This window comes from Rhincodon typus, chromosome 8, assembly GCF_021869965.1.
Source record: "Rhincodon typus isolate 14 chromosome 8, sRhiTyp1.1, whole genome shotgun sequence".
Taxonomy (NCBI): Eukaryota; Metazoa; Chordata; class Chondrichthyes; order Orectolobiformes; family Rhincodontidae; genus Rhincodon; species Rhincodon typus.
This window is the reverse complement of record NC_063339.1, coordinates 64,738,652-64,754,700: the sequence shown is the minus strand read 5'-3', so window position 1 is coordinate 64,754,700 and position 16,049 is coordinate 64,738,652. Positions and strand designations below refer to the sequence as shown.

At 41.2% G+C, this 16,049-nt stretch overlaps 1 protein-coding gene across 1 annotated transcript in view; it reads left to right on the top strand.

Annotated features, from left to right (window-relative positions):
- gphnb (gephyrin b) overlaps positions 1–16,049 on the top strand; it is a 68,331-nt gene that overhangs the window by 29,231 nt on the left and 23,051 nt on the right. Inside the window, exon 8 of the mRNA XM_048599641.1 lies at positions 14,256–14,329. Within this exon, the coding sequence (XP_048455598.1) occupies positions 14,256–14,329 (74 nt within the window). The remainder of the gene's footprint in view (positions 1–14,255; positions 14,330–16,049) is intronic.

The following is a 16,049-nucleotide window of genomic DNA, read 5'->3' as shown; positions in this document are numbered from 1 at the left end:
CATTTCAGGAAGCCATTGAATGGAGAACCAAACTAGAACTCCCATTATAAGCTCTTAAAACATTGCATAAAACAACAATTTAAATATTGACAAAAAATATCTGCTTACAATGTTAATAATAATGTACCTGATTTGAGTGGATATCGGTCAGAATTTTGTGTGGCTTATAAAACTCTACATGCAAATGTTCATATTGTGAAATAAACTGCTGAAAATCTTCACTGACCCGACAACAAATTAGGTCAAATACTGCCATCCCATCTTTTCTGGACCGTCTGCCCCTTCATACTGGGCGACACAATGGCTCAGTGGTTAGCACTGCTGCCTGACAGCACCAGGGACCCAGGTTCGATTCCAGCCTCGAGCGACTGTCTATGTGGAGTTTGCACTTTCTCCCGGTGTCTGTGTGGGTTTCCTCCGGGTGCTCTGGTTTCCTCCCACAGTCCAAAGATGTGCAGGTTAGGTGGAATGGCCATGCTCGATTACCCATAGTGTTCAGGGATAGGGTAGGGGGGTATAAGTCTGGGTGGCATGTTCTTCGGAGGGTCGGTGTGGACTTGGGGGATCTAATGGCCTGCTTCCACGCTGTAGGGATTCTATGATTTTATGAAGTTGCGTTTCTATATTATTGCCTGTGTAAAGAATTTACTGGCACAGCATTTGTGTACTAAGGGACGGGGGCGGAAATGGAACTGGGATGATAGAGTAACCAAAATGAAGGCAATTCTGGAAACCCAAAGAAGGATAGCAAGAAGAAGCTGTTACTGTTTTCGGATAATCTTGAGCTGGATTAGATCTCTGACCGCTCCTCAGAGGATATTGGATAACATTGTTTTGATGGGCTCATGTGACTTCTCCTGCTTGAGAAAGTTAGATCTGTACTATTGTAACTGAACATGTTTAGATTGTGAGAGTCAACAACTGAAATAGCAGGGACCCAAATTTTTAAATCAAACTGGATTAAGGGACCACGCCATTGTTTCTAGCCTCAATTCGGGAGAATTTACTCATGAATCTGAAAGCAGATATGTTTCCCTGGCAACACATCTATCAGCATAAGATGACAAATGCGTAATGCTGCCACATGGACAAATGCACAGTTCAATTCAACCAACAATTAAGGAGCTTTTGAGTGAGTGCCTAAGAAATAGAAGCATTTCCATGACAATAGCACCTTAATACCCACGACTTAAGGAGTTAAACACGATTTGTCAAATGGTTGGTTTGATAAATGAATACTATTATTAAAGAGAAAGCTTTTAACCTTTGAGTCATCCAATCCATCTCAGCACAGTTTCTTGGCTGAATATCAAAATTTGTAACATTCAAATTAATCTACCTGATTGTCACAAAGGTTAATCTGCTTACATTCATGATCCGTCCATATAAATAACCTTCCTAAACCTGAAGGAGTGGAAAATACCAATCAGTTGTTGTCAGAATGATATGTGCAGTTTATGCAGTTGGATTGTTTCTCTCCCTGGTACCTATCTCTAGATTGAGGAAGACGTGTACTGCACATTTACAGTTGGCAAACTAAGCAATGGAAACATCAGGAAAGACTTTACATGCAGTGAATGGTTAAGAACTGAATGCACTGCTTTAGTGTGTGGTGGAGAGAGGTTCAATTGATGCATTTAACAGGGAATTGGATCATTATCTGAAAAGGAGGAAATGTGGAGCTACAGGAAGAAGACCACAGAATAGCATTAGGTAAATTACCGCTTCAGAGAGCTGACACAGACAGGCTGAGCTGAATGACCTCCTTCTGACTTGATTCAGGTTCTGTATTCTGCGATTCCATTTGGGGTTGTTGTAATCGAGAGAGGCAGGTAATGTTCTGGGGATCTGATTTCAAATCTCACCATGAAGAAGTTTGAATTCCATAAAAATCTGGAATTAAGAGTGTAATGACGACCATGAAACCATTGTCAATTGTCATAAAATCTCCATCTGATTCAGTGACGTCCTTGAAGACAGGTATGGATGGGAGTTACCTATGACTGTGAACTGCATTCTGGGTAGTTAGAGATGGGCAATAAGTGCTAGCATAACCAATGCCATCTATATCCCACAATCAAATGAAAAACATTGTTCCGTCTTTCTTCGCCTTAAAAAAATAGCTAGTGTATTGTTCAAATTATATTTATATATAATAAATACAACTAAATAAACAAATATCTTGCTTTGTCTGCTAAGAGTGGCAGTACCTGCAAGTAATGCCATGCTCCGTAAAAAGTATGACCAGGTTAATCACAAAACAAAGACTGCATTGCAATACCATCAATGCTCACTTCTTTGTGATTTGAGGAGACTTTTTGTCAATCAAAGAACCAAAGCAGACGTTAGATGACCCAACTTGCATGATTTGAATACATATTTTCCCTTGAAACAATTTAACAGCAGCTGCCACAAATGGACTTGGAATCACGTGATCCAGAAGCTGCAGTCTGGTTTTGCAGAAAGTATGATTAGCAGGATTAGTAATAAATCACTGCAAGCCATGTCCTGGAAAGTACATGGTCACTTGCGATACTGTCAATCAGTTCAGAGTGGTGGAATAACAAAGACAGACCAGAACTTTAACAGGCTAAAATAAGCTATGTAATCTGTAATTGAATAGAAACAAATGAAATTTGACAAATATCCGTTTTCAAACTATAACACAGAAATCTGATTCGCATTACCATGAGGGATTGATTTTTTTTTAATTCCATGGGACATGGGTGTCACTAGCAAGGCCAGCATTTCCTCACCATCCTTAAAGTCCATGAGAAATTGTGGAAAGCCCCCATCTTCAGTCCCTTGTAGTTAGATGCACCCACGGAGTTGAAATTTGATACAAGCAGTGAAGGAATGGTGTTATAGTTTCAAATCAGGACGATGATTTTTCTCCTCAACTCCAATAAATACAGACCCAATCTACTCAACCTCTACTCATAAGAAAATCCCTTTTTGCCCAGAATCTACCAAGTGAACTGCCTCTGAACTGCCTTCAATGCTAATATATCTTTCCCTCAATAAGGAGACAAAACTGTTCACAGTATTCCAGGTATGAGTGCTTCAAACAAATGGCAAATTGTAAAAGTCAAAAAAAGCTTTCCTTCGTGCGGTGGATGGGGAATACTGTACCAGGCAAGGGATTGGCTCGGTAACATTACAAAGGGTTGGTCACGGTCAGTCAGGCACTTGATCCTAGTCGGGTTCAGGGATTCATGTCCTTACATTCCATTACATTGGACTACAGTCAATCCTGGAGGCTGTGCAACCTGTCAGGGAATACAGGTAGACCGTTCGGGGCACAGTTGAGACGTCAGTCCAATGGATGAACAATAGTGATACTCCTCCGTGGAGCAGCCCACAGGAAATCAAGCCCTGGTATTAATGGAATCATCACAAAGGTAAATATTTTATTAAAGTATGCAAAGTTCCTCAATCTACCTGTCTTTAGTCTCAGGTTGACAGAAAGCACAGACCTGTTTCTATTATTTCTCAGAAAAAAAATGGTTGTAGGCATTGGATACTGTACAGGTTTTGGGGCCTGACAATATTCTGGCAATAGTACTAAAGACTTGTGCTCCAGAACTTGCCGCTCCCCTAGCCAAGCTCTTCCAGTACAGTTACAACACTGGCATTTACCCGACAATGTGGAAAACTGCCCAGGTATGTTCTGTACACAAAAAGCAGGATAATGAAACCTGGCCAATTACTGCCCCATCAGTGTACTCTCAATCATCAGTGAAGTGATAGCACTCAACAGTACTATCAAACATCACATGCTCAGTGATGACACATTAGTTGAGAACCATAGCTTACAGCAACTTTAGGCTTGATGTGTATTTACTACAGAGAGGACAGCTTCGTCCTCTTCAGAAGTCGAATGGCTTCTGCTCAAATATTCACTCTCACAAATTGTTTAGCTACCCAGGAATGAGTCACATAGCTGTTGGCCTTTGTCATCGACAGCAGGTCACCATTCCCCAGATCAAGCAGCTACCTGTTGCTGGCCAGACCTCCATCATCTGCACTCCTTGGCTCCAGCTCACCTGCAACTAGACTTCCCACTTTGAACAAATTGCAGTGTAGACAGCACTTACAATGAGTTTCAGGTGACTTGCTTTTATAAAGTGAATTAATCCTTACCACAATGCTTCATTTTTAAAACAATTCTGTTCACAATCAAAGGTACAGAAATATCAAAAGATATAGTCAGTCAGGGTTGTCCAGCTGTGTCGGTTTGGACAATAATCATCAGATGGCAGTCCATGGAATCCTGGTGAAAGGAGACAATTCAAGACAAGGGACTGGTATCATTGTACGACACCTATAAAGGAATGGTCATTGGGTTAGGAGGTAATTGTAGAGAGGAAGGTGGGACTTCCTGGTTAATAACAGGGAGAGACAAACTATTAGCTCTGAAACTATTAGCTCAGGAGAACTATTAGCTCTACATGGAACGGTGTAGGGCCAACAGGGGCCTGAGAGGATGGAGTGAGTTACTTTGTCTGTTCAAGGTAGAGTAAAAGATCTTGGAATTTGAGGCCCTGCTCAGAACAATTTCAATATTCATGCTTTCATTGACCAAATAATGCACATAATCACAGAAGTGTATTGGTACTTTTCCAAATCATCTTAAATCTGTGCCCTCTTGTTCTCGATTCTTTTCTGAGCAGGAATGGAACCATCACTTCTACTCTGTCCAGACCTCTCATGATTTTGAAAACTGTCCCAACCCCTCCAATTGATCCTGATAACTAACATTTCTCATCCCGAAAACTAGTTCTGTAAATCTCTACTGCATTCACATGCTTTCTAAAGAGTGGTAGCCAGGACTACATAGTACTCGTGCTGAGTTCTAACAGGTGGCATAAACAAGTTCAGCAAAACATCCTTGCTTTTGGAGTCTATGCCCCATTATAGAGTCCAGGGTACTGTAAGCTTTATTAACTGCTCTGTCCACCTATCCTGCTACCTTTAATGATCCATGCATAATACACGCAGATCCTTCTGTTCCTGCACCCTCTTACGAATTGTATTCCCTATTTTGTGTTGTCTGTCCTTGTTCTTTCTGTCAAAATGTATCACCTCACACTTAGTCATGGAGATCTACAGCACGGAGAAAGGTCCATCGCACCTGTGCCAGTCAAAAAATAACTGCCTAACTAGTCCTATTTTCCAGTACTTGGCCCATAGCCTTGATGTTACAAGTACACATCTAAGTACTTCTTAAATATCGTGAGGTTTTCTGCATCTACAGTCAGTGAGTTCCAGATTCCCACCACCCTATAGCTGAAAAAGTTTTTCCTCACATCACCACTAAATCTTCTGCCCCTTACTTTAAACCTATGCCCTGGACATTGAACCCTCCATTAAGGAAAAATGTTTCTTCCTGTTTACCCTATCAATGCCCTTCAATTTTATATGTCTCAATCATGGCCAGTGTGTCCAGTCTCTCTTCAGAATTGAAACTGTCCCACCAAGACAACATGCTGGTGAATGTCCTCTGCACACACTACTCCAGCTGTGGCCCAACCAACATTTTATACACCTCCAGCATAACCTCCCTGCACCTACTTGTCCTGATACTTTAAGGGACCACATACCAAGGTCTGTCTGATCCTTGATGTTTCCCAGGCTCCTACTTGTGTTCCCTGGTCTTGTTTGTCCTGCCCAAATGCATCACTTCACATTTATCCAGATTAAATTCCACTTACCACGGATCAGCCCCTCTGACCAGTCTGTCAATATATTTCTGTAATCGAAAGCTACCTCCTCACTATTTGTGACCCCACCAATTTTTGTATCATCTGCAAACTTATTGATCAATCCTCTCATACTCAAGTCTAAAACATTTTCTACTTCTCCACATGGAATTTCACGCTCCACCTATGTGCCCACTCCACCACCTTGTTTATTTTTACACTGTTCTACACTGTCCTCCTCTCAGTTTACAATGCTGTGAAGGTTTGTATCTTCTTGAAACTTTTCAATTGTCCCCTGCACACCAAGATCTTGATCATTAATACATAGTAGGAAGAGCAAGTATTCCATTACAAAACTTCCTCCAGCTTGAAAAATATTAGTGGACCATTGCACAAAAACAAAGTTGCTGGAAAAGCTCAGTAGGTCTGTCAGCATCTGTGAAGAAAAGAATCAGAGTTAACGTTTTGGGTCCGGTGACACTTCCTCAGAACATTAGAAGACCATTACTTTCGGTTTTGTATCTACGTTGCTACTATCTCCTTTATTCCAAGAGTTATAACATTTTTCACAAGTCTGACATCGGATTCTGCATTGAATGCCTTTTGGAAGTTCAGGTACATAACATCAACAGTATTACCCTCATCAACTCTTTTTGTTACCTGTATTAAAACTCCAGAAAGTTAGTTAACCACAATTTCACCTTTGGAAATCCATATTGGCTTTTCCTGATCATTCCACTTTTTACCACATGTCTACTAATTCTGTCTGGAATAACAACTTCTCGCAGTTTTCCCACCAAGTTATACTGACTGGTCTGTAATTACTGTGCTTAAGCATACAACCTTTCCTAAAAAAGGCCATAATGTTTGCAATTCTCCAGCATCCTGGCATCTCCCCAAAATCTAGCCAAAGCTAAAAGATTCTGGCCAGTGTGCCTCCAAGTTCTGCTTGCACTTCCTCAAAAATCCTTCAATGCATCTCATCCAGTCCCATTGCCTTATCAACTTTAAGTACCAACAGTGTATCCAAGGTCACCTCTTTGTCAATTTTGAATCTTTCCAGTCAAAGTTTCCTCCTTCGTCACTATGGTTTGGGTAGCATCTGCCTCCTTGGTAAAGACAACTTATTCATGCCTCCAAGTGTACAGTTTTCTTTTTGGTCCCTAATTGGTCCTATTCCTCCTCTTATTTATATGCCTGTAGAAGACCTTGGGATTCCCCTTCATTTTGGTGGCCTGTCTTTTCTGGTAATCTCAGTTTGCTTCTCTAAATTTTTTTTTTCATTTCCCGATGAACCTTCTATGATCACCTTGGTTCTCAATTGTATTGTCTACCTAACACTTGTCATAAGCACCCCTTTACTTCTCTAACGGAATTTCTAACTCCTTTCTAATCCAGGAACTCTTGATTTGAAACAAAAATGGAAATTGCTGAAAAAAATGCAGCAGGTCTGGTAGCGTCTGTGGGGAGAAATCAGAGTTAACGTTTCGGGTCAAGTGACCTTTCCTCAGAACTGATGGTAGCTCGAAAAAGACTGGAATTATGCAGAAGAAGTTGCGTAAGGAGTAAACGATAGGTGGAGGTAGAACCCAAAGAGAAAGAAAAACAGTTGGACAGACAGAGGAGTGGATAACGGTCAGCCTAGGAGAATAAATAACTGCCAACAGCAACCATTAGTGGCTAACAATGAGTTGTGTATAATAGCAGGCCATGTGATAACAAGGCCTGGTGTGTGGGTGGGAGGAAGTGTGGGCAAGGTGCTCAAGTCCTAAAATTTTGATTCCCCAAATGTAGAGGAAACCACATTGTCAGCAGCGAATGCAGTAGACTAGGTTGAGTGAAGCGCAGGTAAAGCACTGCTTCACCTGGAACTCTTGATTTGATTACCTGCCCTTTTCCAGTTGATCGAATATACTTTAACTGTGTCAGAGCCATTTCTTTTCAAGGTAACCCATCATAGAGCTAATTTTTCCTGTTAGCCTTTTGCTCCAGTCTATTCAGCTGAGTGCCATTCTTGCCTCATTGAAATCAACTTTTTCCCAGTAAATTATTCTTCCTACAGATTGACTATTATCCTTCCCTGTCACTGTCTTAAATCTTACATTACTGTGATCACAGTCTCCTACATATTTCCCATTGACCCTTCATCTACTTAGCCACCTCATCTCCACATTCAAACGTGCATCTTTTCTTGTTAGATAGGGCATGTACTTCTGTGAAGGGTTTTCCCAAACACATCGAGAAAGTTTGTCCTTCGCCGCGCTTTATGCTACCAGTGTCCCAGACTGCATTCAGGTGATAAGGTCTCCCATTACACCTGCCTATATTGTTTGCATTCTCTGTGATTGCCCTGCAGATTTATTCCTCTACATCCTCTCCACTAGTTTGGTAGTCTATAGCATGCACGGAGCAATATTTTGCACCCTTTTTATTCCTTAGCTAAATTAATTCTGTCTTTCAACACTCTGTCCTTTTTCTCCAGCATTCCGGCGCTCTCCTTAAGAAATATCCCCATCCCTCCACCTTTCCTTTGTTTCCCCTTTATTTCCCCTTTATTTTCCTGAATCCCTTGTACCCAGTTATTTAACACAGAGTCCTGTGTTTCCTGGAGCCAGGATTCTGTTATTTCCACAACATCATATTACCATATGCCAAGTGCACCTGGAATTCTCCAGTCTTATTTACTATACTCTGCGCATTCATACAGGCAGAGTAACCCTGATTTACATTTCATTACTTTCTCCCTTACTCTGACTTCACTTTTTGACTCTGTTCTCTCCACAAATGCAACCTGATGTTCCTCTCTAATATTCTCACTTGTTTCCCACACCTCTGCCAAGTTAGTTTCAGCTTCCAAACAGTACCAGCAAACCCTGCAAGGATTTAAGACTGTTCAGGAGCATTCCTTCCAGCTTGTACAGGCACCATCTGCCTCATCGTTCTATTTCTAGACTCACTTGCTTAGCAGTTGAGGTCCGGCTTGCAAGCTTTCTACCTAGCTCTCCAAATACAGGACGATATTTCACCCCGCTCCCACTCTCTGTCCCCGGCCCCCACAACCCCCCAAACCAGAGTCAGTGGTACCATTGTGAACTGCAACCTTTGGCTATTCACCTTTCCTCAAAAGAATATCCTGCAGCTGCACTGTGAGATCTTTGACTTTGGCACCAGGGAGGCACTATGCCATCATGGATCATGTCTATCACCAGAGAAATGTATCTCTGTTTGCCTAATCAATTAATCTCCAACTGCTATTGTTCTTCCTTCTTCTCCCTCCTGTCCTGAATCGCTGAGCCACATGTAGTACCACCAATGAGGCTCTGACTGCACTGTCTTAAGGAAGTCATATCTTTGCCAGCTTCTAAAATGGAAAATGGATCTCCCTTTTCTACAACTTGTAGCATTTCTTGCACATACAGTCATCAGCCATGACTTGTCACAAATTACAAGACCTTCATTCCACTCAACTGAGCTGTGCTGCAACTTTTTACATTAACTTCCCTTACATTAACTTATGTCTATTTTGAATTGCTTTGTTATACTGGTTTTGACTTTCCCTTTTTCCCCAGTTTTTCTCAGTTAAAGCTACTTCGTCAAAAAAAGACACACTTTTCTAATTTACAGCAATTTAAAAACAGTTCCTCTTATTAACCAATGAGCTTACTGCTTTCCTATGGCTTCAGAGAAAATGAGCTCTCCTTACAAACTCAGCGTGGGCCAGTTTCAAGCTGCTTCTCAGACTCCCAGGTATGGGATGTAGCCTAAGTCTTATCCCAGATTTATACACTGGCATCCTGAGTTGTTCCTCTGAAGGTCAGCTGCCTCTTAGACTTCCAGATAAGCAATGCCACCCATCTGGCTTCAAACTCAGCAAGTCATTTGTAGCCAGGAAAACAGATTAAAAATGATATCTTCAAGCAATTATGAGCATTACATAGTGTGCTTAAGTGATCTCGTTCTCCTATCAGCTGGCAAGTGCCATAACAACAAAACAACAATGGAGCCTGAAGTTTCCATTCCATTTCATTACTGCATTCCATAGCAAGTACTGAAAGACAGTGCTTTCCACCTGCGAGATCCTCTTGCTAAAATCTAAGTATACAAGTACACAGGCTGTCATGTGGAATTGAGCCTTTTCTTTGCAGGGTGGTGCAGAGCACGCTATCAGGGTATGGAACAGGGTATGGCAAGCTATCATAGTGATTACCGGGGGTTGCAGTGGGAGGGTGTGGCAGGCTATCGCGGTGATTTATAGGCAGAATTCTGATGTGGTGTGAAAGTTTGGTTGTGAAATTGGATAAGCTCACATACTCAGAGATCCTTCTGGAGGCATGACACTGACTTCCTTCTGAAGCCTCGAAGCTATACTGCGTGAAAGCATTACATGAGGCTTCAATGATGGATGCAAATGTTCAGGAATTCCTTGAATAAAATCATGTTACTTTTCAGACATGCCCCCACAGATTAACTGCTCATAGAACTCACTTTAGAATGCCATCCCTGAATTCATTGTAGCTTAGTGCAATGCCAAAGACAACACAAAAGGAGACAGCCATTACAACCTCATGAACAATCCCAGCAAGAACAGCCACCACCAGGGCTGCTGTATAGCATTCAGAAGGAAAAGCAGCAGGTGAAGATCCACCAAGGAGGCAGGGGAGAATGCTCAGACCTGCATCTATAGTCATTGTCTTCAACCATCTGAAAGGCAGGGCAGGTACCAATTAAGGTTGTCCCATCCCATTATTGCTGAACTTTACAATCTACTGGAGGCGGCCTTGCACTCAGAAGCACTGGGTGGCCCATCCTCGTTGCCACCAAGGTCACAGCTGCCTTGAATGTTTATGCCAATGGCTGTTGTCAAGGTGCAACCAGGAACCTATGTGGCATTTGCCAGTCTTCAACTCATGAATGTATCCAGGATGTTACTGACACCGTTCTCTCTGACAAATACAGACAAATGGGTACGACCTGGTGAAATGTGTTTACAGGAAGGTCAGGTCTGGGAGTTAAATGTCCAAGGGTACTCAGCATTCTGAAAGGATAGACAAGAAGGAGAAGGAGGTGGAGTTGCTTTATTGGTTAAGGATGATAGCAAGGATGTATTAAGAAATGATATTGGCACCAGGGACCAAAATGTTGAAGCAGTCTGGATGGAAATAAAAAGTAAGGAAAGAAACCCCTTAGTAGGAATAATTTACAGGCCACCAGACAGTAGTTCCGAAATAGAGCACAGTATACCAGGAAATAATGAGGGTTTGTGGGAAAGTAATTCTGGGTAATTTTAATATGCATATTGAGTGGATTAGTCAACTTGGCTAAGGTAGCCTTGAGGATTGTTTCTTAGAGCAACACGTCATACAGCCAACCAGAGAACTGGCTCCTTTAAATTTGATATTACATAAGGAAAGATTGACAAATAGTCAAATTGTTAAGGATCCTTTGGAGTAGTTACAACGCTCTAGAGTTGAAATTCAAATGTAAGAGTGAAGAGAGAATCGTATAAGTGAGTTGTAGTGTTGGGCAAAGTTAATTGTACAGGCCTGAGGAAGGAGTTGACTCTAGTGGACTGGCAAAAATATTAAAGGGAAGCACAGTTGAAGATCAGTGGAAAATGCTCAGGAAGTTACTCAATACCTCTCGATTAAAGTATATCCTCGAGAGAAAAAGGAATTGTAAAAAGGTGAAAAATCATCCATGGCTTAACGAGGAAGCTAAGGACAAAGTTTTTGAGAAGAGTTGTGGACGAGGTTGTGGACTTGCTCGCTGAGCCAGTGTGTTTGATTGCAGATGTTTCATCACCCTGCTGGGTAACATCATCAGTGCACCTCCAGTAAAGCGTTGATGTTCTGTCCCGCTTGTTATTTATATGCCTCGGTTTGCTGGGGTGATTGGCATCATTTCTAGTTCTGTTTTTCAGTGGTGTGTGTGTCAGGTCCTGTTCAATGTGTTTGTTGATGGAGCTCCAGTTAGAATGCCAGGCCTCCAAGAATTCCCTGGCATATCTCTGTTTGGCTTGTGCTATTATGGATGTGTTGTCCCAGTCAAATTCATGTCCTTCTTTGTCCGTGTGTAATGAGACCAGTGAGGGCTGTGTACGAAGAGCCATCGAATAGCTCGATGTTATACTCGCAGAAGTTCAGAAGAATGAGTTCGGAAAAATGCTAAAGGGGATTGATAAGGAAGATGTTAAACAGATGTTCCCCCTTATGGGACAGTCTTGAACAAGAGGTCGTAGATGTATTTTAAGAGGAGGAGAAACTACTTCTCTCAGAGGGTTGTGAATCTGTGGAACTCACTGCCCCAGAGTGCAGTGGAGGCAGAATCAATCAAGAAAGAAACAGACATGTTTCTGATGAAAAGCAGGATAAAGGGCTGTGGGGAGCAGGCAGGAATGTAGAGTTGGGACCAGGATAATGATCAGGCTCGAAGGGCTGAATCACCTACTCCTGCTCCTAATTCGTATGTTGTGTCAACTGAGTCTGACTTCGGGGGATTAAAGAATAACACATGTAAAAAGGCATCAGTATCTGTCCGTGGTTACAAGATGGTTCATACTGCATGCTTTTGTACGAGTACATGTAAACATTTTGAAGCAACACCAATAAAAGTAAGAGATAGTAGGAACTGCCGATGCTGGAGTCTGAGATAGCAAGGTGTGAAGCTGGATGAACACAGCAGGCCCAGCAACATCAGAGGAGCAGGAAAGCTGACGTTTCGGGTCTGGACCCTTCTTCAGATTTTCTTAAGAAGGGTCCAGACCCGAAATGTCAGCTTTCCTGTTCCTCTGATGCTGCTTGGCCTGTTGTGTTCATCCAGCTCCACACCTTGATACCAATAAAAGTAAGTTGGTCAGGCTGCCTACGCCTGTAATTCATGTCCCTCACCCATAACAGACCAATCCAAGTTGGTAACAACAATAGAAAGTGCTGGAGAACCTCAACAGGTCTGACAGCATCTGTGGAAAAAGAAAGCAAGCTAACATTTCAAGTCCAGTATGGTTCTTATTTGGGACTGAAGGGGCCTGGAAGAGTGATTGGTTTCATGCTACAGAAAAAAAGGAGTGGAGGAGCAAATGACATAGATGGTAAATATGTCACAAAACAAAATACAAATGGGAATGTTAATGTTAGTAGGGAAATGATATAGATAAACAGTAGATGTTAATGGTAGGTAATAGATCAGCTATTCTGAGGGCAAGCCCATTTAAAAAAGATGTGGGGTGGGTTGGGGAAGGAGTGGGCAATTAAAACTTGTCAAATTCACATCTAAACATCCGACCAAAAATGTTTGATTTTGAATATATAACATGCTAGACAATATTGCCACAAGTGATTGTCGCAATCTCACTGGAAACTCCGTAGAAATTTTAAAGGTAATCTGTTTTCCTGCTCAGGAAATGGGCACGTATTTTTTATCTAGTACAAACATTAGCGATGTAAAGTCATCAACCACACAGGTTGTGGTGCTGACGGCACAACAATATTTTTATATAGTACCTTTACAGTAATAAACATTCCAAGACACATCACATGAGCATTCACTTCGCACAAAGTAGGACTTTAAAGCACTTAAGGAGAAATTGGCTTTAAAGTGGTGATTTAAAAGTGGAGGATGTGCAGAGAGTATTTCAGAGTTTGGGGCCTTTAACATTGAAAGCATGTCCAGCAAAGTGATTACAGTTGGCATTGCTCGGGAGATGATGTTAACTAACTTGGAGTTCAGGCATTTTCACAGACACCTTTTATAGCAATTTGCATTAGCAGACGAAGATATGCAATAAACTGAAACCTACATTCTTTACATGGCTTGGGACTATCAATTATTTCCTGTTTTGGTTGGTTCATGTTGGAAAATAGCTGACATGGTAACTGCCTCTCATGACTGACAAATGGAAAAATTACATACCACTATATACAGTCTTAAGCAATATTGGATTTATTTCCAAAGAAAACTATAGCAGAAAGCAAAAAAGACTGGGGTGAAATATTAACCAGCATTATATTTATGCAAGCAACTGGAATCAGTTCACAAGGGCATTTGTTTGGAAAGCTGATAGTTTATCATTCTTTAAATAGCTTTGCATTCACTTTCCTGAGTATACAGTCCATCACTGAAACGTACCTTTCAGAATGTGGTATCTCAGTAAGTCACAAGCATTGTCAGATCTTGGGTTTTCAGCATAAGATAAGGCTAGCGAGTTAAGTTTGTATGATTTAAAATCTATGATCAAGTAATAAATATATCAAGTATTCATAGCTTTGTCGACAATGGGATATTGTTTGCCATTGTTAAGCGTGTCTCTGATTTAAGCTTGTATAGGTTGAACAGGGCAGCCTGAGAGTTAACAGCAGCTACTTCAAACTTTATAAAGCCAGGAACAAAAACCGTGTCTTTTAATCATGGAGACAATGTCATAATACATCCTTCATAATTTGAAAATCTGTGGTATAATGGTTGTGGAGCTGTTATGTAATGATGATTATATTAGTTTCAGAATGGTGTCATTTAAATCATATGCAAGCCTTTACCATTACTGTTACTGTCTGATAGGATTACCTGAAGCAGGTGTTGGACATTGACCTACATGCCCAGATCCATTTCGGCAGAGTCTTCATGAAACCTGGGTAAGTGCCAATAAAACAAAGCAGTAATACTTTTATAACTTAATGTGATGATGGCATTTAAATATGAAAGAAGAAATACAACACAGTTATACAGACCTCAGCAAATAGATTTCCACTGATAAAGCATCACATCCACTGTAATAGTGTTCCTCAAGTGAAAATTACAACAAAAATCCATAAGTTAGGATATTAACATGCTAACTATTATTTGCAACCATGCTGATTGCTTTTGAGAATGAGCTGACCTGCTGTTTTCTACTGTATTGGGAAGTGGCAAGTGGAAAAGAGACAAATGAGTTGTGTTTTTTTTAAATGTATTCATAGGAATTGGGTGTCATTGGCTGGGCCATCATTTTTTACCCTTGAGAAGGTGTTGGTGAGCTGCATTCTTGACCCACAACAAATTTGGTGTGGGTACACCTGCAATACCATTAGGGAGGCTGTTCTAGGAGTTTAACCCAGCAACAGTGAAGGAAAGCGGATATATTTCCAAGTCAGAATAGTGAGTGGCTTGGAGGGGCACTTGAAGGCAGCAGTGTTCCCGTGTATTTGCCATCCTGATTGTCTTTCTAGATGGTAGTGGTCATGGGTTTGGAAGGTGCTCTCTGATGAGCCTCATTGAATTTCTGCAATGCATCTTATAGATGGTACACACTACAGCTTTGGTGGTGGAGAGAGTAAATGTTTTTAGATGTGGTGCCAACCGAGCAGGCTGCTTTGTCCTGGATGGTGTCAAGCTTCTTGAGTGTTTTTGGAGCTGCACACATCCAGACAAGTAGGCAGTATTCCATCATATTCCTGACTTGTGCTTTTTATTTGGTGAACAGGCTCGGAGAAGTCCGGAGGTGAGCTACTTGCTCTAGGATTCCTAGCCTCTGACCTGCTTTTGTAGCCAATGTATTTATGTGGCTAGTCCAGTTCTGGTAACCCCCAGGATCTTAATATTGGGGGAATTCATTGTTAATAATGCCTTTAGGTGTCACGGGAGGTGGTTAGATTCTCTCCTGTGGAGATGGTCACTGCCTAGCACTGGCATAGGCAAGTCAATTGTATTTCTTGGCCCAGTAAGTTACCATCTCTTTATGTATGAAATAGTTTCTTCTCCAGACAGTAGCTTCAGAGAATGATACAGTATTGAATGTGAACTTTTCATCTCTTCTTGCTGAAAAAAAAAATTTGTAAAATGCTGTCTGTTGACAGTGCTTTAATGTACTCACCATGCCATTGCACGAATAGGCAAGACTCAGGATCACAGAGTCATTATGGGTGAGGACTGCCATTTGACATTTCTCAGTTTATCCATCAAAAAGGCATTAAAGTTCCCCATTATGGCATTCAGTAATTATTAAGTGATTTTGGGAGGTTTCGGCTCCATATTCTTTCTTGGAGTCTGTTCCATTTGTTGACTTGTTTGTTTGTGCATGTGAAGGAGTGCTTTCTAGTAACAGTCCTAAGTCGGCATTTTTAATCACAATTTTAGAGTAGAGTAATCTGCAAAATTTTCCATACCATTGAGTATACAAGTAGTTATTTGCTAGTCCAGAGCTTGAGTGTTCTGTAGTCATTCTTCATTTGAGTAACACTTTGCTTTTATATTCTTCCTGACAAAGTGAACAACTTCACATTTTCCTATATTATACCCCATCTGTTAATTTTTTTTGTCCAGTCATTCAACCTCTGGAGATCTGTCTGCAACTTCCTTACACCTGTTTCACTGGCT